Source organism: Silurus aristotelis, assembly GCF_946808225.1.
Source record: "Silurus aristotelis genome assembly, chromosome: 9".
In the NCBI taxonomy this organism is placed as follows: domain Eukaryota; kingdom Metazoa; phylum Chordata; class Actinopteri; order Siluriformes; family Siluridae; genus Silurus; species Silurus aristotelis.
In genome coordinates, this window is record NC_139582.1 from 18262518 (window position 1) to 18290246 (window position 27729).

At 37.3% G+C, this 27729-nt stretch overlaps 2 protein-coding genes across 3 annotated transcripts in view; both read right to left on the bottom strand.

Moving 5' to 3' along the window:
- The window catches only part of gsc (goosecoid), a 5940-nt gene extending 498 nt beyond the window's left edge, over positions 1 to 5442 (bottom strand). The window contains exons 1-3 of the mRNA XM_083550288.1: positions 4950 to 5442; positions 4509 to 4839; positions 1740 to 2029 (exon numbers count right to left, since the gene is read on the bottom strand). Coding sequence (XP_083406414.1) covers positions 1740 to 2029; positions 4509 to 4782 — 564 coding nt within the window. The 5' untranslated portion in view covers positions 4783 to 4839; positions 4950 to 5442. The remainder of the gene's footprint in view (positions 1 to 1739; positions 2030 to 4508; positions 4840 to 4949) is intronic.
- Positions 5443 to 24207: 18765 nt separating this feature from the next.
- dicer1 (dicer 1, ribonuclease type III) overlaps positions 24208 to 27729 on the bottom strand; it is a 63065-nt gene continuing 59543 nt past the window's right edge. The window contains exons 29-31 of one of the 2 annotated variants that reach the window (XR_014535196.1): positions 25757 to 25843; positions 24989 to 25375; positions 24208 to 24934 (exon numbers count right to left, since the gene is read on the bottom strand). Coding sequence is in view for 1 of the 2 variants with exons in the window: in XM_083551007.1 (XP_083407133.1) it covers positions 25262 to 25375; positions 25757 to 25843 (201 nt within the window). In the remaining variant the exon portion in view is untranslated. Of the gene's footprint in view, positions 25376 to 25756; positions 25844 to 27729 lie in introns of both variants that reach the window. The other variant, XM_083551007.1, reaches the window with a different exon arrangement.

Below are 27729 nucleotides of genomic sequence, written 5' to 3' on the forward strand. Positions count from 1 at the left end.
CAAAAAAAAAGGCAATGGAAATGTTCAACGAAAGAAGGAGAATTGCGCAAAAACGCAATTTCTTTCTTTCTTTCTTTCTTTCTTTCTTTCTTTCTTTCTTTCTTTCTTTCTTTTTAGACCGTTCCGCTTTTTTAATTGAGGGTCGATGTCCCCTTGAATATGATCGTTGTTGCTTCGTGTGCATACTATGCAATTAAAATGATTTTTCTTCAAATCCACAATTTTACAAATTTAAAATTTAAATAAATAAATGCAAAATATAAAAATGTAAAGGTAAAATTGTAAGTTTTTTCAAAAAGAACCTCGATGCACAGAAGGCAAAAGAAACGAGGTAAAGAAAGTTCTGTGAGTACATTTAGTACCTTCAGTAGCTAAAGAAGCTAAAGAAGAAATTACGTTCCGTTGTCGCTAGCTAGACAGACAGACAGACAGACAGACAGACAGACAGACCGACAGCCAGACAGACAGACAGACACACAGACACACAGACAGACAGACAGACCGCGAGACAGACAGACAGACAGACAGACAGACAGACAGACAGACAGACAGACAGACAGACAGACCGCGAGACAGACAGACAGACAGACAGACAGACAGACAGACAGACCGCGAGACAGACAGACAGACAGACAGACAGACAGACAGACAGACAGACAGACAGACAGACAGACAGACCGCGAGATAGATAGATAGATAGATAGATAGATAGATAGATAGATAGATAGATAGATAGATAGATAGATAGATAGATAGATAGATAGATAGATAGATAGATAGATAGATAGATAGAAGGCTAATCTGAGTGAATTATTCTGCAGTTAGTACAGAAATTACTAAATGTAAGTATTTTTCTGGTTTATGGGACAATATCTATTATTATATCTATTATTAAAGAATGGATAAATACAATAAAATGGTCTACAAATAAAACTGAATTGAAGTGAACTGAATTAAAACGTAATAGACGTTGGAGGTCACGTGGTAGATGAATCGCCACTATGGTTTTTAATCATTTACACTATATTATTATTTTCAGGTAAAAGATGGACAACGTGCATATAAATGTACAACAAATAAAGGAAGAGCATTTGTAGCAAAGACTCGTATGTTTATATATATTAATTGCATTTCTTTGCAGAATTATTATTATTATTATTATTATTATTATTATTATTATTATTATTGTTATTGTTATTATTATTTCTTGATAGTAGTAGTATTAGTAGTGTTCTTATTTACTGTAAGTATATTTATTCAGCCATGATCTTAAACATTTAGGATGACTCCAGTGTTTTGGTCTCATCCACGGGATTCCCACAATCAGTCTCAAGCTGAACGCAAACAAATAAAACAAACCATAAAAAGGTTGATCAGATATTGAAAAAAGATTTTTCATCCATTTCTGCAACAAATAAAGTTGCATGTAAAATTATACATAAAATGTATGATAATTTTTAATTATAATATAACATGTAAAAACCTTTTACTGAAAGTCTGCATGTATAAGGGAAATGAATTTAAGATGTTTGTATTATTCTTATTTTATTATATGCAGTAAATTTGCAATGTATGTTTCTGAAAGTTGAATATGAAAGTTAAAAACCTAAACCTTCTAATTTGTGAAATAAAAATGAAAGTTATGTTTGGTTTTTTTAAAGAGACCATGGGTCGTCATTGCGATATGTTCTTCAACCACACAAAATCTCCTTCTTAAAACATCTGCTCAGTGTCTTCACCTCCACTTTCTCCTCGCGCAGGTGCACTTTTCGGGCCAGCTGCTCCCTGGTGCCTACATCCGGGTATTTTGTCTCCTGAAAAAGGCCCTCGAGGGCTTCGAGCTGCTCGTCGGTGAAGATGGTGCGGTGCCGCCGCTTCCTCCTGCAGTGCAGCTGATTGAGAAGCTGCAGCTCCGCGCGCGACACCGAGCTCAGCGGGGTCAGAGGGGCAAGAGGGGACATGGACATGTAGGACATCATGTGAGGAGGAGGAAGAGGGGACATCAGCACCGAACCTGGACTGTCATACACTGGAAGGGAAAAAATCATTTGTATAAAGTGTGTGAATAAAATAAAGAACAGCTGGGATTTCATATTTTTATAATATGCAAATTAAAAAAATCTATATTATTAAAAATTTGAATATATATATATAGCTAAACAACGCGGAAATACGTCATACAATTAAACAAGCAAATAAACAAATGAATGAATGAATGAATGAAATAGAGGCAATCCATCTCTATAAAACATTGTTTATGGATATAATCAGAAAAATCCCGCTGTTGACGTTTTATATATAAAGCAAACGTTTGTAAGATATTTCTGAACAATTGTCACGTGCAAATACATTCCACATGCAAAATAGATTTTTTTAAGCTAGTTGGTGTTTATTCATCTTTTACACTATAATTGTTTGTCTTCCATTCATTAAAAAAGTTTGGAGCCTCACATAAAATCTTGAGTAGATATAAATCAAAATAGATTGCTGAACCAAAACAAAGTGAAAGGTTATGACGAAATTGTTGAAAGAAAGAAAGAAAGAAAGAAAGAAAGAAAGAAAGAAAGAAAGAAAGAAAGAAAGAAAGAAAGAAAGAAAGAAAGAAAGAAAGAAAGAAAGAAAGAAAGAAAGTATATAACTTGTCCATAAAGTGTAAACCCGGAACACAAGCACACACACACACACACACACACACACACACACACACACACACACACACACACACACACACCAGGAAATACACCAAACATTCCTTCTAAAGTCATTACTCCTGGTGCTCCTGAAAGATTTTTTATTTCCATGATGAATAATAATATGGGTTTGGTTATCTGAACATCATGTCTGAATCTCTCCAAGAAGGAAACAACAAATCCCAACATGTAAATGTCTTTTTTAAAGCAATGAGTCAAAGTGGCACATGAAGGTGTGAACTGGCGAGAGAAACGTACCAGAAATGTGCCATTAAGCAGCATTTAAAAGCTGTTTTTCCAAAGCATTTTGTGCTGCTTCCTGTTTCTCTCTGTCTCATAAACGCCTTCTTTCAGCTCTAACATGCAGCAAACAAGGAAACCACAAGCCAACATTGTGCCAGAAACACTACAAACACTGATCATGATGATCTTTAGAGATCCATTTTCAAGATCCATCTTTCTGTCTCACTATACATTCTTTTCTTTCATAAAACTGGTAGATTCTGAACTTTGGGTTGTCAAACTGATAAGTCTGGGGTCTTTGATGTAAGTCTGTTCAATAGATGTTTTAATCATGTTTATTAAATATTTAAACACGAACATAAATTAAGAAGGACGTTTGGGATTTTTGAAGGCCTACATGACTTAACAGCACAGATTATAGCTGATCGATCTGGAAATCTGCTTTAGTTTGTGTTTTATTAGTTATTAAATCGGGGAATAAAAAGATAATAACATGTGGGTTAAAATAGGAAGAATTTTTGTTTAAAAAAATAAATGAGATAAATAATGTCAAATAAATAATACACTTCAAAAGACTCCAGGTGAAACATTTTCCACGCACACAACATATTATTTATAATATATTATATATTTGTTACATTATACGGCAGTTAATATTGTATATATAAAATACAAATCAGACAGACAGTTATATATAATTACAGTTATATATATATATATATATATATATATATATATATATATATATATATATATATATATATATATATATATATATATATATAGTACATATATATAGGTATAGTGTGTGTACAAATTTTTACTGAATGTGCTAAATTATATTTTATATAATATTTTTATAAATATATATTATATTTTGCATATAATGCATAAATCTAGAGCAATAATCTAAAAATACAAAAACAACAATAATGAACGGATACACTGCGAGAAAATAGCGCGTTTGCTTCTAGTGACAATTTCATGTATGTTTAATATCTATTTTTTTTTTCACCTGGATAAAGTGATTAAATTGTGTGTACCTAGATTTTTTTTAATTCCTAATAAGTTTAAAATGTATGAAAAAATTACAAGCAATATTCTACGCATTTTTATGAGTAGCTGATATTTAAAATAACTTCTAATGGTGGTGTTGTTGTTGTTGTTGTTGTTGTTGATGATGTTGATGTTGATATTGATGATGTTGATATTGATGACACACTCACGTGAAATGTGTGGAAGGAAAAAGTATTTAGTTCAATTACATTTTAGAGAAATAAAAAAAATACAAATCAGTATTTATACCAATGAAAATGTGTTTATCTACTTTAATTAAATTAATACTGATTGAAATAAAATACTGATTAAATAAATGTACCGTCAATTCAATATTTTAAAGGTAAGAAAATTATTTTATAATTCTGAGAAATATTATCAGATGAATGACGCAAAAAGATTTTGTCCGACCCCAAACAATTTTTGCAACATGCATTCTTAATTAATACAAAAAATATTAACATTATAAAGGATGCATGCAGGTTATATTTCATGCGTAAAAGTGAGAAGGTGTTTTACCTGTTGGCATGCATGGGCACTGACTCGGTAAAGATCCGGGGCAGCAGCTCGGCGCCGCGCTCGCACCGTAGCAGTAGGAGCTGTAAGCCGGTATCCGGGCTGAATACACTCCGCTGTAATCAGGAGCCAATGACTCCGACAAACTGGGAAAGAGGAGCGGCCCTTCATCCCCGCTGAGCAGGAGAGAGTCCTTACAGCCTGCTCGGGCACTTCGGCCAGCTCTGCCAGCTCTACCGGCCAGGATACTGTCGATGCTGAACATGCCAGCGGGCATCACGCAGAGCGCACCGGGGAAGAGAGAGGTCAGATACTCGGAGAGCACGAAGAGTGCCTACAAACACGAATAAAAAAATTTAAGAATTCAAGAATTGAAGCACAAAAAGGTTTGTAAGCGCGAGCGCAAAGCAGCCTATGCGGTGCGTAAAGACAAAAAAAAAAAACCTAAAGTCGGGAAAGTTTACGAATCCAAAATCAGATAGATCTCCTCATAGTTGCTGAAATAAAAACAAAATCCCAAACTGCACTGTGAGTGTGTGTGAGGGAGAAAGTGTGCGAGAGTGTGTATAGGATCGTGTTTTGCGCTCCATCTGAATCTTCTCCTTTTGCCCTTTTTTATACCCCTCTGACGTCAGAGAGGGAGTTTTCCTTTTTTGCATATCCGCCGGAGTGGAAAAAAAAACTTTTTTTTTTTTTTCCTCCAGGCTGCATATCTTCAGGATTCGGGGTTTTGAGAGGTTTAGCACATGCACAAACACTTAAAGGTGTGAAAACTTGCTTGTGTATTGACGGATAATTCGATTATTGTGGTGATGCGTAAATAAATAAATAAACAAAATAATATAAATTTATTTGTGCAGTAAAAAAATCGGAGGAAATTCAGACGTTTGTGCGATTTGGTTGGTTGTTAAGATTTAAAGTGCGCGTGTTAGTCAGGGTTGGGTTTTATTTTTATTTTTAATTGTTAAACTGCTGTTTGGTGTATATTTCTCTTTTTTATTAGATTTTTTTCACAAGTGACTTCTTGCGGATTCCGAAAAAAACTTATAAAACCCTATAATTATTATTTAGAATGTGTTTAATTTTAGTTTATATTTTTAGGAAATAAAACAAAATGACACTATTCATGTTAAGAAAAATATAAAGGAGAATACACACACACACACACACACACACACACACACACACAAAAAAAAAAAAAAGATACCTTGTCTTGTCGGCGTATTTCTGACTTGGAAATATTAACTATTTGCACCTTTAAATAATAATAATAATAATAATAATAATAATAATAATAATAATAATAATAATAATAATACAAAAATCATGTATACTTGAGAATAGCATTAAAAAATAAAACACGCACTATAAATGATATAAGATCAATTTTTTATTTATTTATTATTATAAATATTTTTAATAATATATATAAAGGCTTTACCAAAACATTTTTTTTATTTTTCGTTTATATTTTGATATATTCTAATCATTATAAAGGCACCCAAATCCCTTTATTTCTTCTTACAGAAAAAATGAGATATGATATTACAGGAATTATGAATGCGGGGGGAGACTGCAGTGGTCCGTATTTACGCACTAAGCGCCTGCTGGTGTTTATCTCTGCAAGTTAGGAAGGTGTGTGTTCTTTGAATGAATCCTAATGGGGTGTGTTATTTGGTGTGACACGACTCTAATGGGAGGATATAGATTAATGCAAGAGAGGGGAGATTAGGCTGTGTTCCCCCCTATACACACACACACACACACACACACACACACACACACACACACACACACACACACACACACACACCACTACCACCACGAGCTGCTGCAAATCACCCGTGTTCACTTGAACACACCTCCAATAAACATAAACTCACACACCTCAGATAGCACCCATTAGCAAAGTCTGAAAACAGACTTATTAAGCTACTTAAACAATCTCATTAGCAGGAAGGAGCAGTGTGTGTGTGTGTGTGTGTGTGTGTGTGTGTGTGTGTGTGTGTGTGTGTGTGTGTGTGTGTGTGTGTGTGTAGTCATGTACAGGAAGTTCAATTTGCACTTATTTATACTAAGGAATCCAGACTACAACTGAACTGAAGGTGGTTGGGTTTTTAACCTTCCCAGGATGCAACTGAAAAATTCTATTATTATTATCATTATTTTTACCATTTGACATAAAAGCTGTTATTACATTAATGACTACAGACGAGAGCAAACTGATATATTTTTTAGAAGAATGTATTTAATACACATGAAGCAATTAAATGTTAATAAATCCCTAAATAGAGGCAAAGAACAGAGAACATGTAAAAATGGTGGAAAAATAGAGAAAAATGCATCTGCAAAATGCATATGACCTAAAATGTGTAAAATGAATTACTTTAATCCAACATGTAAAGTGAAAAAAATATAAAATTGTTTGATTGACTGTGGTTTTGAGTTATTTTTTAATTATTATTATTATTATTATTATTATTATTATTATTATTATTATTATTATTAATATTATTATTAATATTATTATTATTATTATTATTTATGTTTATACATGTATTTTAAAAATAAAAAATAGGACATAATTAGTTTCATAAATTAATAAACAAACATATATATATATATATATATATATATATATATATATATATATATATATATATATATATATATATATATATATATATTTATATATATATATATATATATATATATATTTATATATATATATATATTATTATATTATTATATTATTATTATTATTATATTTTTCTACTTTTATTCAACACCATACATCTAGTAGATATACGTTGATACATACAGATTAATTTTTATTTTTTTTTGGTAAGCAGAGTGAAAGTTATCATCTCACGCCGACATGAAACATGAGGAATGATTATTAATGTCATATAAAAAGGCATCAAAATCCAACACATTAGAAGCTTCTTGAAGCTTCAACGTCAGGACTGACGTTGAAGCTTCTTGAAGCTTCAACGTCAGTCCTGATTATCATTTTTTATGCAGTATTCCATTGATGCCAGATGAAACAAACATTTTATCCCCTTTATGCACTTTGCCTTCCCTGTATTTCCGGGAAGAAAAACAGGAATAAATGGCACCTTTTTTTATTATTATTTCCTATTTTTATGTATGTATTTCAAAAGCGGCTGTTGAAAAGGAGACAGGAAGAAAGGATTGGCAAAATTGAGATGGCCGTCTGAAATGAAAAGCCTCCAAAGAGGTGTGAAGGCAGCACTTACATCCTGAATAGCTGCAGTCAATCACTGGGGCTAAATGATCGGCTCTGTGCTCGCACACTGACAGGCCTCCACAATGGAACCTCGACACGCCGCCATCTTTATGGCACAGCAACCATTAGACACCATGGGCCTGATCTCTCAAATCTAGCTTAATGCAGCGAATCACAGCAGACTTTATGTAACTTAAGTGTTTTCTAACAGGCGTAAACAAACCGGAGAGGTGGAAAAAAAAAAAAAGAAAATGTCTAAGGATTTTGAAAGAGATGATGGAGAAAAGATGTCATTTATCTGGTCTTTGAAAAGATAGATAGATAGATAGATAGATAGATAGATAGATAGATAGATAGATAGATAGATAGATAGATAGATAGATAGATAGATAGATAGATAGATAGATATGTACAGTGTATATTCACACATTTATTAACAAAACTATCAAAATTATCTATCTATCTATCTATCTATCTATCTATCTATCTATCTATCTATCTATCTATCTATCTATCTATCTATCTATCTATCTATCTATCTATCTATCTATCTTTCATTGGGCTGTATGTTAGTAAAATAATTTCTGGGGTTTTATTTAAATAAAGGGGTGCCAATATTATTTTTGCAGCTACACAAATATAAAGGATTAAATATATGTGTTTAATATTAAAGTCTAACCATGTTGTTCATTTGTGCTCAATTCTATTAAGGGTTCCAGTAATTATGCATGCAAAGTTTGTGTGTGTGTGTGAGTGTGTGTGTGTGTGTGTGTGTGTGTGTGTGTGTGTGTGTGTGTGTGTGTGTGTGTTTGGAGTGAGAGACGAAGGTGCAGCCTCAGCAGCGGCCGGTGCCAGACTGTAGTGTGTGTTTATTTCCTGTGTATTCGAGCAGGGACGGCGAGGTGAAGGCAAGCCAGGCTTGGGATTAAAAAGACCAAATCTAATCCATCACTGCGGAATGGTGGCATGGTAGATTGTATATTTATTGTTCATGTCTAAGCTGTCATACTGTGTGTGTGTGTGTGTGTGTGTGTGTGTGTGTGTGTGTGTGTGTGTGTGTGTGTGTGTGTGTGTGTGAAAGTTAGAAAGAGTGTGAGACCCCACATTATGATCTGGAAAGCTTTGGAGTAGGGCTGCAGAAACAGAGCAACGTTCCTACTAAAAGGATCCGTCATACCCACTGTAATATTTATTATTCAATCATTCTGTGTGAAAGTAATGCTCCTGTACACAAGCATTTAACACGCTCTCACACACACACACACACACACACACACACACACACACACACACACACACACACACACACACACACACACACACACACACACACACCATTTTATTCAGAGAAACTGGAAAGAATTAACATTATTGTGCACTTTTAACGATTCTATAGCAGAATCATACACGCAGTATATGTGATGCCTGAAATGTTTAAACCATGTGGCTTACATTTAAAAGAAAAAAAAGAGAAAATCTGACAGAATTAAAAATTTATTTTTTATCTACTTCTCCTCCAATATTTTGGATATTTCTAAATAACCAACATTTTCCTCAAAGTATCATATCAATGCAATGGTCTGTTAATATTTATATAACTAACAACAAGGTAAATTAAAATATATATATTTTTCTATCTTTTCTTTTTTTTTTCAAATGAAATTTTTTTTAAGAATAAGAATGAATGTAAGAAGAGGCTCATTGACAGTTGAATTCTTTTCCAAACTAAATCTGGTTGCCTCTAACAAGAGGCTTGAATTATTTAGCAGAACAACAAATATAAAAAAATCTGAACAAACAATGAACAAAAAAAACAGTGAGCAGCTCATAATCTGGGGGTGAAACCTGATTAATACATAAAAGTGTGAGAAGCAAATACAACTCCTGGTCAAAAAGAAATGAGGGTTTTACAGATAAAAAATTGGAACCTTTTATGTTAAAATAGTAAAAAAAAAAAAATTATACTGTATATATACACACACACATGCAATTGGTATATACACTTTGCATGTGCGCGCACACACATGCACACACACACATACACAAACTACACATTTCATAGACCATAGTCAATATGAAGGCACACAAATTCCCCTTTTTTTCTTTTTTTTATCTTCTTGTTGCAATTTTTTTGTTATATTTATTGTTCCTTATTCATATTCTTATATACATCTATCTATCTATCTATCTATCTATCTATCTATCTATCTATCTATCTATCTATCTATCTATCTATCTATCTATCTATCTATCTAGATTATTAAAATGGCTAATAAAAGAACAATAAAAGGTAAACGGTAGATTTTTCTTGATGTGCCATCAGAAATGTCTTTTCTTTTTGATGTGTTCAATGTGGATAACAAACACGCAAGCTCTCGAAACGATCCCCAAAAAGTCAACTGGGCAATTTAGCCATTGGTGGCCATTTTCTACTTAAACGGTTTTCTTTACTTTTTATCGTAAAACTTCCTGAAGAGTTCAACACGTGCACATGTCAGCCAGCGTCAAGAAGCCCGAGGCTCGATCATTAGTTACAGCGGTGAAGCCATCACGCCGTCCCAGCAATTACTGATTAAAAGCATTCGGAGGCATCAGTGAGCCTGAAGTGCACTCCCGGGCCTGTTATCTGGACCTGCGTTGTCAAGATGAGAGATCAGACACGCATTCATGCATTTGAGAGGAAAATGTGAATCCTCTTCCTCCTCCCTTTTCTTCTCCCCCACCATCTCTCTCCATCTCCATCTCTTGTCAGCGTGCTTTTTGAAAAGAGCACCGAAATGTTAAAATGGCTGCGCGACTTGGCAGAATCATAATAGAACCTAGAATCATTCCATCAAGGCGAGTTGAGGGGCCGGGCGTGACACCGCTGAATCGAATGTAGCATCTTACAGCCTGAGCTCAGGCCTCTTAATGTCCAGCGACATTCTAATTTCTTTCATTCTTTCATCTTAATTTCCAGCTTGATGTGTTATTATGCTTGTTTAATATGACGTTCAGAACCTCCAGGGCCGTAATTTTAGGTGATTTTTGTTTAGTAAAGGAAGGGATAAATTAACACGACCAGGGCATGCCGTTCTGGGAAATGAATCAACAAGCTGATGTTACACACTTTAAGAGTATATCGTAACCAGTTTTGTATAAAAGTGAGGCTCCTGTACATAAACATTTACACACACATGATTTATTTCAAAGAAATTCGAAATTGTTGATATTAACGGGTTACGTTTCGAGATATTATAGCAGTCCTGCATAAGATTAGTATGCACTTTTTGGACATTCTACAGCACTTTCAGTTCTCATTTGCTGTTATAATGACCTCCACTCTTCTGGGAAGATGTTCCACTAAATTTTGTGGAGATTTGTGCTCATTCAGCCACAAGAGTGTTAGTAAATTCATGTAGATTCATCCCAAAGAGTTGAGGTCAGAGCTCTATAGCAGGCCACTCAAGATCTTCCACTCATGTAAAGTATATCTTCATGAAGCTGGCTTTGTGCACAGGGGCACTGTCAGGCTGCAACAGGTTTGGGTCTCCTAGTTCAAGTACTTTTACTGCATCCAAAAACAGTAGGACACCGCATTTAAGAATGAGATCAAAAATTGAAATAAACATATCAGTGAGCTGCTAAAAGTCCAGGGTGAAACACATTAAAACATGTCTGAATTGTAGATGGCTGAAAAGATCAAGAAGGCCACATATAAACAGATATCACTCCTAATTATAAAAAAAAAAGGGGTTTTACTGAAAAAAAAAATCTATGCCATGTAAAAAAAAAAAAAAAAAAAAAAGAGAGAGAGACAGTATACTAAAAGGTAGATACGTGGTAGATAATACATTCTGAACATTGATGGCACCACTACGAAGGAGATCTGAGATCCTCACACCCACTACAGAAAGAGACAGAGCAGTGCAAGTCTTTCTGATCATCTCATGTTTTTGCTTCAGATTGGAACATGAGTTGAAGTGTGTACGTGAACAGGAGCAGACTGATTTCTCAAATACTTGATGTGATATAAGGCAAGTCAGACACAATCGTGACTGCAGAAGGGGGTCAAATGGCCGGGACAAGAACGAGCTCAGGTGATCAATCAGGGGATCGCCATTCAAGAGACGAAAGGCACGGCGGAAACAAAAAATAAGTCAATAAATAGGTGAATAAATATATAAATACATAAATGGGTAAATACATTTTATTAGGCCACACTGTTTTCTGAAAAATTTACTTCTCTGGATGACACAGAGGTGACAAAAGTACACACATCCTTTACTTAAGTAGAAGTACAGATCCGCATGTTTTAAAATAATAAAGTTGAAGTACTGATTATACTTTTTTATTCAAGTGAAAGTAAAGAAGTTTTGGCTCAGACATGTACTTAAGTAAAAAGTAGCTATTACTGCTACCTGTTTTAGCTGTTAACTGGACCTCACATCATATTAGAAAGATAGATAGATGTGATAGCCTAGTGGGTTAATGGCAGGGTCCCCACGAGGATGAGTTTGAGAGTTTGATTCCTGGTCGAGCTGGTTGCTGTGTTGGTAAATAAAACTTCTGGACCTTGTCCACTCTGAAAACATTTCAATTCTGTCCTTTCTGTGTTGTATTAATTTCTTGATTTCCTGGTCTTTAATGAAAGATAACTCCACCAAAAAAAAAAGGCACTTCTGTGGTAGCTCAGTGGGTTAAGGCTTGTGCCTGAACATGGTCCTTGATATAGTCCATGCTGGTGATAAGGTTTCAAAACCAGTCCCAGTTCTTTCTTACTGCGCTGACATGAAACAAAGTATGAACCCTCCAAAAAGCACACATGCTTTTCAGCAGTGGTCGCTCAGTGGTTTAAGGCTTGTGCCTCATCTAAACATGCATCCTAGTCTGATCTCTTCCATGGTTCATTGGATTAAGGCTGGTGCCTCGCTGATGGTGAGGATCAGGGTTTGAATCCTGCTTTCTGCCTGCTAGTTGCGATGTCGATTATGTTCCTGCTTTCTTTAGCTTTATATTCTTGTGTTGATGGTTTAAAGGTAGATAGACCTGCTCTAAACAAACTTCCCAGCCTCTCTTCCCTGATGGTTCAGTGGGTTAATTCAGGTGTCATGCTTTTGGTGGGGTTCAGGGTTCGAATCCTGCTTTCTGCCTGCCAGTCACGATTAGGATTTACATCCTATATTTTTCTTTAGTGATATATTTTTGTTTTTAATGGGTTGAAAAGAAAGATAGACCTGCTCTAAACAAGCTTTATAGCCTGTCCTCACTATGGTCACCGGAACCTTCCACACTCTTAACTTTGAACCCGGGCTTGAACCAGCAACCTCTCAACCCGGAGGTAAAGCTCTTCCAATTGAGCTACAGGATCTCCTGCAAGAACCTGATTTTTAGGACCTTTTTTGGTTATTTTATAAAACTTTTTAAACAATTTAAAGGAAAGCAAAGGGGTAGGAATCAAACCGGGTGAGTCAGATAGCAGAGGCCACATCACTAACGACTACACTACCAGAGGGATAACAAACAAGGCTTTGCTTATTGGACTCTTGGTTTTTCTATAGTCAAGAGACCACTGTTTTCTCTTAGATCATGATGGTAGAGGGTCAAAACTTCTCCTTCCTGTACATTCTCTCAGTTACTCGAAGTCTATGAGAAGTGACTCAGGTACAAGAACCACATCTCCAACACCTGCACCACTGATATACCATGATTTACCAGCAACCAATTTTAATGACCTTTTATTGTTCTGTTTTTAAAATTTTTATAATGTTCAATATGAAACTAGAGGTAAGAATCGAACCAGGAAAGTCTTTTATTATAGATCGCTAATGGCATTACTTCAAAACTTGTAAATAAGCAGGAAAGACAGAGACAAAGACAAAGAGACACAGACACAGCTTTAGAAAGAGTGAGAAACAAATAGAGAGACAGCAAGAGAGAAACATATACAGTGAGACAGAGACATTTACTAAAAGAGACACAGACACAATTCGATAGAGAAAATAGAGAGACAAAGATAGTGAGATATAGCCACTTCCTGTTGGAAGTGTTTATCCTGAGCGACTCTTAATGATCTCATTTACTAAATGAGCTGTGTTGAGTTAAGTGCTTGCTCAGGTGCCCAAAACTGGCAGCTTGGAGGTGTTAAACATGTATCATATTTACAGCATGTGATATGTATGTAATCATATGTACAGTGATTAAATATATAAAGGCTATATCAGTGCAGAGATGTGTGGACATCATTAAGAGCCTTTGCTATGTTTCCACACGGACAGTTAATGAGGTGATACCGGAGAAACTGCACCTCTTCAAGTCAAGTCAGGAAGCTTATATATAGAACATTATAGACATTTTACAGATTTCAATGATGTATTGTTTTTATCTGTACGATCAATAAAGACAGTAATTTAAGTTTGTGTCACCATTATGAGGGAAAAACCCACAAAACGCCACCGAGAGGTTTAATTGTGTGAATGATGGCGGATTTGGTGTTTGATTTGAGACTTGGCGCAGAAATAAAACAAAAGTTTACTGATTACAAATATTTTTATCTGGAGTTTATTTATTTATTTAATATCTAAGAAAGGACATCGTGGATAAACGTATTTTTTGCCGAAGGTTTTAATTTCGCCTTTTTTATTTAGTTATTTATTTATGTATTTACATTTTCTATAAAAATGTTGAAACAGAAATGCGCCCTGAATCGATAGCGCCTTAATAAAATTTCGTGCCGTTTAAAATAATTTAAATTTTGACAGGCATTAATACAAAACGAATTAAAAATGTTCTTAACTAATGAATGTGTCCAGGCTGAAGATCCACATATAGAACACAAGCAGAGAAAAGATGATGATGATCAGGAATGTGTCTGTTCTCAGTCATGTTTACATCAATGACTTCCTCTGTCTCATCCACATTAACCCCAAACTTCTTACTGCCTTCTGCCTGCTGATTCTTAGCTCCGTAAACTAGTCTACATCTGTGCTGAGTGAGAGTCAGGACTTTATACACCAGCGGATTAAAATAGATGAAAATTAAAAAAATATTTCACCAAATCAATGGATTAAAACTAAAGTAACGAGCCGTTTTTGAAAATGTAAGAAGTAAAAAGTACAGATATTTGTGTAAAAATGTAATGAGTAAAAGTAAAAAGTCGTCTGAAAAATAAATAGTGGAGTAAAGTACTGATACCAAAAAAATCTACTTAAGTACAGTAACAAAGTATTTGTACTCCGTTACTTCCCAGCTCTGGGACGTCAGTTTATTGTGTATTAACAGTGTGGGAAATAATTATTTGTACTGGTTTTGTAAATGTATTAGTGCTCCTAATATCAACTCGTTATGTGTATGAAAGACACCTGTCACAGAATCAACCTCTTCCATTCAAACCACCACCACCATGAGCAAGACTAAAGAGCTGTCAAAGGACATCAGGGACAAGATTGTAGACCTGCACAAGGCTGGAATGGGCAACGAGACCATCAGATTGTTGCCTTGGCTGTATGTTTTTTGGTCATTGTCATGCTGGAAGACCCGTCCACCACCTGTCTTCAGTGTTCTGGCTGAGACCGGGAGGTTCTCACCCAAGATTCTGCAGTGCATGACCCTGTTCATGTGCTGAAGTCTTCCGGTACCCTTAGCAGAGAAACAGCCCCAAAGCAGAATGTTTCCTCCTCCATGTTCGACAGTGGCGATGGTGTTGTTGGGGTCATATTCAGCATTTCTCTGCCTCCAAACATGGTGAGTCCAGTTGATGCCCAAAGAGTTCACGTTTGGTCTTATCTGACCACATCACCTTCTCCCAAGTGTTCTCCGAATCATTTATGTGTTCATTAGCAAACTGGCCTGTTCATTTGCAGTCTTGAGCGGAGAGACCTTAGTGTGTTACCAATGGTTTTCTTGGTGACTGTGGTCTCAGCTCCTTTGAGATCATTAACAAGCTCCTCCCATGTAATTCTGATCTGATCCCTCACCTTTCTCAGAACAATCCTCACCCAATAAGGTGAGATTTTGCATGGAGATCCATTATCGTGCCAACAGTGGTCTCTTTCTTACCAAGATTCCTGCTGATGGTCTTGAAGCCCATTCCAGCTTTGTGCAGGTCTACAATCTTGTCCATGATGTCCTTTGACAGCTCTTTGGTGTTGCCCATGGTGGTGGAGAGGTTTGAATGGAAGAGGTTGATTCTGTGACAGGTGTCTTTCAAACACATAATTAGTTGATATTAGAAGTATTTTCCTAAAGGACAGAACTGGATTTTCTGCATTTTTTTGTTTATTTCACTGTAAGGAGGTAAATTTACTAAATCAGAAGGCGATCAAATAATGTCCTTATGGAAATTGTGATCATTAAAGTTTATTCAACAATGGAAAAGTGTTACTGTTGTGTTGTTAATGTGTGGCTGTGTTTTCAGTTTTGTTGTGCTATGGTGATTTTATTGTTGTGATTTGTGGTTGTTTTTAGTTTTGTGTCTTTAATTCTGATTTGCACTCATAGTTGTGTTTTTAATTTTGTCGTCGCCTGTAATTTGGTTCTGTTCTTCTGTTTTTTGCTTTTTAATTTTGCAGTTTGTGTTTTTGTTGTATTTGTGCTTTTGGTTTCTTGGTTTTAATTTGTTGTCATGATTTAAGTTTTGTTGTGTGTTTAGTTTTGCTGTAGTCATTTGGATTTAATTTTTTTATGTCAAAGTTGTGATTTGCCTTTTTTATTTGTTTGTTTTGTAGTTATGTCTGATTTGTTGTTGCGTCAATCTTGATTCTGCTGCAGTTTAAGTTTTATGATTGTGTTACCACTGTTAGGTTTTGTTTTTGTCATTGGGTTTATGATGTGTTGTTCTGTTGCTGCTGTATTTTTAGCTTTACTGTGTTGTGTTGTAATCGTTTTTGTCACTGTGTTTGTGATTTGTTGTTGTGTTCTGTTTGTGATGGTTTTTGTTTTTGTGTTTATGATTTGCTGTTGTGTCTGTGATGTTGTTTATTGTCAGTGTTTGTGATTTGCTGTTGTGTTGTGTTTGTGATGTTTTTTGTTGTATTTTGCAATGTTTTTTTCATTCTGTTTGTGATTTGCTGTTGTGTTGTGTTTTGTTTGTGTTTAGCAGTGGTGTTTGTGCTGTTTATTGTTGTATTTGTGATTTGCTGTTGTGTTGTGTTGTTTTGTTTGTGTTTAGCAGTGGTGTTTGTGCTGTTTATTGTTGTATTTGTGATTTGCTGTTGTGTTGTGTTGTTTTGTTTGTGTTTAGCAGTTGTGTTTGTGCTGTTTATTGTTGTATTTGTGATTTGCTGTTGTGTTGTGTTGTGTTTTGTTTGTGTTTAGCAGTTGTGTTTGTGCTGTTTATTGTTGTATTTGTGATTTGCTGTTGTGTTGTGTTTTGTTTGGGATCAGCAGTTGTATTGTGTCTGTGATGTTTTTTGTTGTATTTTGCAATGGTATTTTTTAATTCTGTTTGTGATTTGCTGTTATGTTGTGTTGTGTTTGTGATTAGCAGTTGTGTTGTGTTTGTGATGGTTTTTGTTATATTTGTGATTTGCTGTTGTGTTGTGTTTGTGATTTGTTGTGTTTGTGATGCTTTCTGTCACTGTGTTTGTGATCTGCTAGTGTGTTGATGCCAGACGGTTGTGTTTGATGGATTTGCGTTTGTGTTTTTGCTTCGTTTCCTCGTCTCGCACCACATGAATGCACTTTGGGTGCACTGCGCATGTAAAGCGTACCACATGGATGCGCAACGCAGCCTGGATGAAGACCAACAGCAAAGGAAAATGAAAGCAGCACGGCTAAAATCAGCTTCAGATACATCTGATAATTCAGCAGTGATTGCAAACACAGGAGCTTATTGTTGGATTGGAGGAGGAATGGCGGAGAGAGTGAGAGCACCTGGACCAACATGGCTAACACAGAGCAGTAACCCAATCTGAAAGCTTAACTCGGGCCTGAGCTGCCGGTGGTCTGGCGTAGGTTAATCCTGCACAGGTGCTAAAGACTCCCGAGTGCTTGAGCATATTTATAAATATTTATTAAGTTCTGTATTTCCTTTATTACGTCCATATTCGTCGTTACCTTCTTATCATAATAATGATGAATGGGTTTTTTATTAGAACATCATTTATATATAAATATATGAAAAAGCATTTGGACATCTGACTTCCAGCCATATGTGGTTCATCGCCAAACTGCTGGTATAAAAATATGGAGGCACTCGATTGTACAAAATGTCTTTTGATATGTAGACATTCAATTCTACCTTCTGTTAAACTAGAAGACCCAAACCTGTTCCAACATCACAATGCCCTTGTGTATAAAGCCAGCTCCAATAAAATACACGAGTTGGAGTGGAAGATCTCCTGCTATAGAGGAGACCCTATTGAACACCTTTGGGATGAAATGTGAACACTGACTATACCACAGGCCTCCTCACCTTCTCACCTGCATCAATAGAAGAGTGGGGGTTATTCTAACAGAAAATGTGGAACGGGATGTTCCGAATATATTATCTATTTATTGTATAAGTAGAAAATATGCCATTTATGGCAATAGCAACATCATCATCATCATCATCATCATCATCAAAATCCCATCATGCACAATGCTCCTTAAAACTTTTAAGCTAACAGAAACTTCATAATACTATAATGAGGTTAGAAGGCTTTACTACAATATGATACCTTTCACAGGGTTTTTCTTGCCTCTGGAAATTAAGGATGAATCAAACACTGCCACCATTGTCACTTACAAATAACCCAACAGTGCTGGTTAATAATCTTTAATATCCACCGCTGACAGGATGGAATTAGGCGCATATTTTGTCCACGAAAGCACTCCCGCTTGTTGTGTACACTAGGCCCTAATCCTATCTTGATACGGCCAGGTATTAACCCTATTGAAGCTGCGGAATCGATGCAGCATTACAGTTAAGCTATTCAATAATTACCCTCATTAGCTGTAACTGGAGCATGGAGGAGAAATGGGGTGGGGTGGGGTTGGGTTGGGAAAAAAAAGGGGGGGGGAGCATTTTCAGGAAATGTATCATAAACGTAATTCAATAATCCTGGAAGCACGTACTAATGTTGCCTCTGACCCGTCGATATTTCGCCCTTAAGCAATGCGGCTGCAGAACACTGGGGTTTTTTTCTTCCCCTCAAAGTTGAAGGGTTCAATCCTTCCCAGGTCTCTCCAGCTGGCCGTTTGACTTTTCCTCATGACTTATCACATCACTCATGACCGAGAAGCTTGTACACTATTTGCGTATTTATTTATTTATTTATTTATTCTTGGTTGTAGAGGTGGACACATTTCCTCAATCACAGGAATCCAGGCTGAAAATGTGCCTCCCTCAATTACAGTAAAAACTCTATTCTGTAAGTAAAAAAAAAAAATGCATGGTAATGCAGGAAAACCCCCCAAAAACAGCCTGAAACGACAAGCTATTGCATTAGACCGCTTTTAGTGTGTTGCTGTTGGCTCTCCATTCTGCTAGATTTTTATCAGAAGCTAATTCAATCAGAACAAACTGCATTCATTAACAAAAGAAAAAAATACAGAAAAAATAGAGAAAATATTTTGTCGTTAAATACTACATGCTACGCATATACACTGTATGGCCAAAAGTTTTTGGACACCTGATCATAAGATCTGTATGTGATTTATTTGAACATTTCATTCCACAGTCTTTATTTCTGTTATAATAACTTCCGCTATTCTGAGAAGATGTTCTGCTAGATTGTGGAGTGTACTTGTGGAGATTTGTTGGATGGATGGATGGATGGATGGATGGATGGATGGATGGATGGATGGATGGATGGATGGATGGATGGATAGATAGATAGATAGATAGATAGATTGATAGATTTACTAAAACAAAAAATGTTTAAATAATAAACAATTTTAATAAATATAATTGCATTTTACCATATACAATTTTTTTCTTTGTTTAACATGTTTAGTAAGAGCATTTTTGCATTATAATACATTATAATTATCATTAAATAAATATAATAAAATAATTATCATAATTTCTATTAGCATAGACTTTCTAATCATAATCCCGTTTTTCCTTAATAATTTCAGTATTTTTCAGTATATAATTCAGGCAACATAGTTGAACTTTTAAAGTGACTTCTAAATCAGAATATATCACAATATCACTGAAAATAAAAAAATAAATAGATAGATACTTACTTTTATAGATGATGCTACTTCCTTTTGAATTCCATTTGGAACTAAAACGTACTTTGTAGGAAAAGAATGTTTTAAGTCCTTCAGATTCGTACTTTAAAACTTTAAAGCTGAAGTAATGATTTCTGAAGCTATTTCAAGGTCAAGTGAAGGTGTGTTTTAGATTTGGACAGGTATACAGCGTCTAAAATCAAGGGGGTAGGTTTTTTTTTTTTTGCACCTGCTGTAATTGGGCAGTGGGGCATTAAAATGAATGAGAGATTTAAAGGAATGTGTGTGACTAATGGGCCTCTACATTGCCAGAGAAAGTAAGAAAAAGAAAGATTGTGTGTGTGTGTGTGTGTGTGTGTGTGTGTGTGTGTGTGTGTGTGTGTGTAAGAGAGAGAAAGAGAACACTGGCAGCCCAAAGCACAATAGTGGAACAACGTTTTGAGTTCTGTTTGCTTCAATTTCCTGCCCAGTGAAAGGAAAGAAAGATTAATGAAATATCCTCAAATCCATCCTGTTCCATTTCTATTAAATCAACAGTGAAATGTGACCGTATGCTCCGTGCGAGGACGGAGAACTCGGATAGTGTTGGCGTGTTTAGCTAAAGAGGCCTCAGCTTTCAGCTTTATGGTGACGAGCGATGGCGGGTCCAAAAACTCCAGTAATGCCTAAAAAAGTCTCGTGCTCAGGTTGCACTTCTATCTTTGCTGAGAAAAACATATTTAATTATGTGTATGAGTTACTGACATTAAGCGATAAAGAATTATTTTAACCTCTGGGTTTGGACTGGCAGTGAAAGCATCTGTCGGTCTTCGAAACAAATCATGTGACGCAGTTTGTAAGGTTTAAGTTTGAACTCTTAGGTGAAAAAAGAGGGAAATATTTTGGAGGGTTTGTAGTTTAGCTTTCTAAACTAGAACCCTTATGAGTTACTGTTTTTGTCTTTCGGTGGACACTTAAGTCTCTTATAATTAATAAGTTAATGGTCAAGAGTTGAAACATGGCTTCTTGGTGGTTCCGGGATTTGAACATAACCTTCTAATCAGGGCCATAAGAAGGGGAAGATTTTTAAAGCGGGTTTTCCTTGTACCTTGAGACATAGAGGGATCAGTGGAGCAGTGGTAATGGATGGAGAGATCAGTGGAGCAGTGGTAGAGGATGGAGAGATTAGTGGAGCAGTGGAAGAAAAATAGTGGGATCAGTGGAGCAGTGGTAGAGGATGGAGAGATCAATGGAGCAGTAGTAGAGGATGGAGAGATCAGTGGAGCAGTGGTAGAGGATGAGGGAGCAGTAGAGCAGTGGTAGAGGATGGAGAGATCAGTGGAGCAGTGGTAGAGGATGGTGGGATCAGTGGAGCAGTGGTAGTGGATAAGGGAGCAGTGGTAGAGGATGGTGGGATCAGTAGAGCAGTGGTAGAGGATGGAGGGATCAGTGGAGCAGTGGTAGAGGATGGAGAGACCAGTGGAGTAGTGGAAGAAGAATGGTGGGATCACTCGAGCAGTGGTAGAGGATAGAGAGATCAGTGGAGCAGTGGTAGAGGATGAGGGATCAGTGGAGCAGTGGTAGAGGATGGAGAGATTAGTGGAGCAGTGGTAGAGGATGGAGAGATTAGTGGAGCAGTGGTAGAGGATGGAGAGATTAGTGGAGCAGTGGTAGAGGATGGTGGGATCAGTGGAGCAGTGGTGGTGGATAAGGGATCAGTGGAGCAGTGGTAGAGGATGGAGGGATCAGTGGAGCAGTGGTGGTGGATAAGGGATCAGTGGAGCAGTGGTAGAGGATGGTGGGATCAGTAGAGCAGTGGTAGAGGATGGAGGGATCAGTGGAGCAGTGGTAGAGGATGGTGGGATCAGTGGAGCAGTGGTAGAGGATGGTGGGATCAGTGGAGCAGTGGTAGAGGATGGTGGGATCAGTGGAGCAGTGGTAGAGGATGGTGGGATCAGTGGAGCAGTGGTAGAGGATGGTGGGATCAGTGGAGCAGTGGTAGAGGATGGTGGGATCAGTGGAGCAGTGGTAGAGGATGGTGGGATCAGTGGAGCAGTGGTAGAGGATGGTGGGATCAGTGGAGCAGTGGTAGTGGATGAGGGATCAGTGGAGCAGTGGTAGTGGATGAGGGATCAGTGGAGCAGTGGTAGAGGATGGAGGGATCAGTGGAGCAGTGGTAGTGGATGAGGGATCAGTGGAGCAGTGGTAGAGGATGGTGGGATCAGTAGAGCAGTGGTAGAGGATGGAGGGATCAGTGGAGCAGTGGTAGAGGATGGTGGGATCAGTGGAGCAGTGGTAGAGGATGGTGGGATCAGTGGAGCAGTGGTAGTGGATAAGGGATCAGTGGAGCAGTGGTAGAGGATGGTGGGATCAGTGGTAGAGAATGTTGGGATTAGTTGAGAAGTTGTAGAAGATGAAAAGTTAAATATAGCAGTGGTAGAGGAACAAGGAATAAGTGAACCAGTGGTAGATGATGGAGGGATGAATGGACTAGCAGTAGATGATGGAGGGTTAAGTGGTAGAGGATAGAGGGATGAATGAACCAGTGGTAGATGATGGAGGGATGAGTGGACCAGCAGTAGATGATGGAGGGATGAATGGACCAGCAGTAGATGATGGAGGGTTAAGTGGTAGAGGATAGAGGGATGAATGAACCAGTGGTAGATGATGGAGGGATGAGTGGACCAGCAGTAGATGATTTTTTATTTAAATTGGTTTAATTTTTCTCCTGTATCATAGGTACAGACTATGGAATCCATCTTGAATGGGATGCCAGTTAAGTGCACACGTCTGAAGGCAATTCAATTAGTTGTTTCACCTGAATTTGTTTGGTGGAAGGAACCAGAGAACCCAGACGAAATGTGGAAAACATGCAAAACTCCAACTGTAAACTGATCTCAGGATTAAATCAAGAGCTCTTGAGCTGTGAGGGGGTCAATGCTAGCTGCAGTACCACACCTCATAATTTAACAAAACAGCACTACCTTCATATGGGCCCCCAAACAGCTTAGGCACCAAGTAGTTAATCAGGTTGAGGCTGGTCAACAAACCCACCTCAAATAATACCTGTAAAATGAATTCTATTTGCAAACATATTACCAATTACATAAATAAAATGAATCATCTCCAACATCCAGCTTGTTTTCACACATTTGCATGTCTTGTGTGCTTAGTCCCGCAAAGCCAGACCGCTAGCATTTGCTATAGAGTCTGGTACTTTTCATAGGGAAATGCTGCCAAAAGCTGCCTCCATCCACAGAAAGAGGTTATTTAACCCACATGGCAGGTGACCAACTGCAGCTCTTTTTCCTGTAGCCTGTCAGAAAGCATGCCCTATTATTTACCACTAACTGTAAGTGTAAAAAAAACAATCAGATCGCAGCCTCTAGGATTCTGAAGCTCGGTGCCAGAAAAGAGAACAAGGTACATGAGGTTCTCTGTATTCAGTGGAAAGAGAGTCCATGTTGGAGACCAACACACATTTTAACACAAGTGAGTACTTAAGTAATTCACCAAATAAGCTAGAAATAACTAAGGAAATAGGAAATAGGAAAAGAAATAGGAAGTTAGAAGAGAAGAAAGGAAGGAATGAATAAGTAGATTAGAAAATAAGAACTAAATTATTAAAATAATAGACGTAGGTAAGAAGTAACTGAGGAAATAAAAAACAGGAAATAACTTTAGAAGTAAATTAGGAAATAAAAAAAGAAATAAAAAAGAAATAAAGGAATATGTACGGAAATACATTTGTTACTAAATTATAAATAAATAAATGCAATAGTATGAAATAAAGAAGAAATAAATAAAGAAATCTAAGCAAATAAAGTGCGAAAAAATTTAAAGAAATAGTAAGTCAGTAAAGATGTAAGTAAAGATTCAAAATTTAGTTAAGATGTACATCAGTAAGGAAGGAATGGAGCTCAGGAAGGATCTCAGGAGGAAAGGAACTCAGGAAAGGATGGAACTCGGGAGGAAGAAGGAGAAAGAAGAAAGGAAGGAAGATAAAGAACTCAGGAAGGAACAATCAGGAAGTAACACAGAAAGGAAGGAATTTAGGAAAGAAAAACTGAGGATGGAACACAGGAGGGAGGAAGAGAAGCGAGAAAGGATGGAAGTTAAGGAGATATATAAAAGTTAGTAAGAAAGTAAAGTAAAGTAATTCAGTATACTCATAATTAGTATGTCAGTAAAGGAAGTTGGGAAGGAAGTAATACGCAAGTGAGAACAATCTGTAAACAAGCAAGTAAGAAATGTGTTGGTAAATAAATAAAAACAGTCCAATAAATTATAATAATAATAAATGTAGTCCGTAATTCATTAAGGAAGCAATTAAATATGAAGTCAGTAGCTATGTAAGTATTAGGAATCAAGCACATCAAAGTCAGGCATCTTTCTATTCTTCTATCAGTCCATGTGTCCAGGCCAGATGTCTTAAAATTAACACACACACACACACACACACACACACACACACACACACACACACACACACACACACACACACACACAAAAGTATTTAACACACTGCATCAATTAAAGTGAAAACCAGCAGCACAGACCCGTCTTTTATTAAAGAGGTGGAACGTAATCTGGTGCAGCGAATCGAATCCTTATGTTGGCCGCTGAATAAATAATAGAATAAGAGAATAAAAGGGTATAAACCCCTTACAGTGATCTCCTGCAGTAAATTGACTTTGCTCAATGGGCTGCGGTCGCAAACCGAATCCATGTGACGCGGCTAATCTCCCAGTACAGCGAAGTCAAACTCGGCTAGCGATCAGGTGGCCAGGGGGGTCGAAACATTAAGTTTTTTTATTCCTGGGGCATCTCAGGTGTTGGATTTGGTACATACACACACATATACAAAGGCAGGCCCGCTGACCCTGACATAAAGTGTGTGTGAATGTAAAGGAAGCAGGTTCTCTAATTTCTCACCTTACATAAGTAAACGCACCCCTTGAAATTGCCCTCAGGCCACAAACTGAGAATTTTTTAATCCGTCTTTTAAGACGCTATAAATCCTCTCTCTCTCTCTCTCTCTCTCTCTCTCTCTCTCTCTCTCTCTCTCTCTCTCTCTCCTCTCTCCTCTCTCCTCTCTCCTCTCTCTCAGCACTCCGAAGGCCTTTCCTGCGAGTGACAGTCGGCATGCTCGAGTTTGACGATGATTGTTTTCAATGCCCTCCCTCGCGCCGACTCTGCAGTCTGTCATTTGGAACAATAATAAACAACCACAGACGAGAGAAAGAGAGGGAGAGAGAGAGGAAAAAAAAAAGCCTCTCCTGAAATCTATTACCGAGAACAGTGTGGTTATGGGGAGAAAGAATGAGGACGACGAGAACATTTCTTGTCCCGCACACATCACTGTAATTTCCAGTGCCAGGCTGATTCAGCCCAGGCTTTCCACGCTCCTATCTGATCCGTACGGGTGGTCCGTGCCGTCCCGGCCACACTCGGATCTGGAAATCTTCTTCGCACCACATTGGCCTTGCGGATCACGCTGCTAAAGAATGACCGGAGTCATTTCAAGGAAGGAAAAAAATAAAACAAGTGCTTAAACAGGAGATTAGGAGCGCTTAAAATACAAACTTGCCTGTCAATCGTTTGCCTGCCCCCTCCCCCCACCCACCCACCCCGGCGCACACAAAACAAATCCGACAGCAATAAACGAAGACTTGATCAGCCGCCGCTGCGGACTGACATTCGGTAGTCCCCGGGGCACGCGTTGGGCCGTAATTACAATAGTAGAACAGGAAGATGAGGTGAATCTCTGGCCTGCGGAATTCAGGAAGTCAGAGTTCACCTCGGAGTGAACCCCGGGATCGCACGTGATCCCGTGCCGCATGCGAAAGTTCCTCGTATACAACACTTCAATTCATCTTACCTGACAGAGAAACACAAGTGATGAAAAGTGTCCAGGCTCCTCCTTTTCCTTGTCCTGCTGCCGCTTCTCCTCCTCGTCCTCCTCTTCCTGCATGCGAAAGTAATTACAAGATGTCAGGGTTTGATTACAAACTGACATGAAATAGATCTGCACATCATAATCAGTACATGTAATCAACTTGTGCGTCTTTATATATCAAGCACCACTGTCATGTTTCTGGCAATTAGAACCTTATTTTATCACCAAAATAAATACAAATAAACCCTTTCTCTCCGGGTCACATATCCACCAACACTGAGAGTTTTCTGGATAATGGAATGGGCGAAATCATTTGAGGCGGAGTTTACAAAGATAGGATCACTCTGACAAGGAAATGACATTTCAAACCCTAGCCATATGTCAACTGCAGCAACGGGAATGCTAACAGCGCTGGCTTGTGTTTGGTGGACACTCCACCACCCCCAATTGAAAATAACAAGTGGAGATCAGACGTACATCGTTTCCGAGAGAGTACACACTTTGAGTCCAATCCTGCTCTTCACTAATGAATAAAAGCTTTCCAATTGCACCCCCACACACCCACTTTCTGTTTTTCCCCCAAGACTAGGAACACAGCTGCCTGTCTATCCAAAATATGCAATTTTCGTCTCGTTGTGAATATTACTCTTGGCCGAGCGTCCAACAGATTAGATTATATTGATAGAGAAGATGTATTTGGAGATTGGAAATTAAACGGGCTTCCTCGTGGCACGACCCTTAATTTGTTTTCGCGTTCCCGTCGCATGTGTTTTCTCTTACTGCATTCGCTGATTTGTTATGTCTGTTATTTTACATTACCACCTATCCGTGCGAGTCTAATGCTAAACGTCGAACCGGTCCGGACTCGCGATGATGCTTTTACTCCGCACAGCCATTTTGATAAAACCTCTCTAATATATGATTTGTTAAAGGTTTGATTGTTGCCGGGCTCATCAGGGGAAAACGCAGCCGGGGGAATCGTGGCGTAAATGCAAAACGGACTGAACAGAACAGAACGCATTTAGCGTCATCGTACAAGGAAATCAGGTTGAATAATAAAAAAAGATTATAGAAGGGTACCGCGCAGGGTATCTCACAGGACGCAACGTGCAACGTGTAAGCAATGAAACATTCGCTTCATCCAACGTGCTGTTTTAGAAAATTAATCAACAGCATGGTGGTGTGAGTGTGGAATATTTTCCTCTAACACCACCTCTCCAAACGTGTTTTATTCTTCTTCTGGTTGAACAATCAAGAGTAAGATTTCGATCGAGATGACTGATATGTCGCACAGGTATTTGAGTAAACAGCAAAATATTAAACGAGTCATGTTTACAAGAAAGCAGAAGGCATGGAACAGATGTAGGACTCACTGTGACTGGGGGAAAAAGCACTGGCAATGGAGACTCCTTTTGCAGTAGGCATGAACTAACATGAAATTAGATTTTCTTCTTTAACTTAATAGATGAATGATGAATGATTGCTGTGGAAACCTACAGAAATAAGTTCATTACAATAAAGGTTTGTTTTGAATTATGGTCAGAACTATTGTAGTGCTGCTGAAGGGAGGGAAGAAAATATACTAGAATGGTCATATAAATATATATATATATATATATATATATATATATATATATATATATATATATATATATATATATATATATATATATATATATATGAATTGAGTTATTTATTATATAAATTAAGTAAAATATTTAATTAACCAAATAATTGTCAAGAGATAACGCGTGATTAATCGCAACTTAAACTCACATTTTTATTATGCATTCATTTTGAACTTTTCAAGTTTTTGATACTCTAATCAACATGGCCATGGACAAATATGGATTCTTTATATAAAATGTGTGGTGTTTTAAATTATGTAAATCATCAGGACACCAAAATAAATATTTGCTATGTTTCCACACGGACGGATTTAATTGCCGGATGTG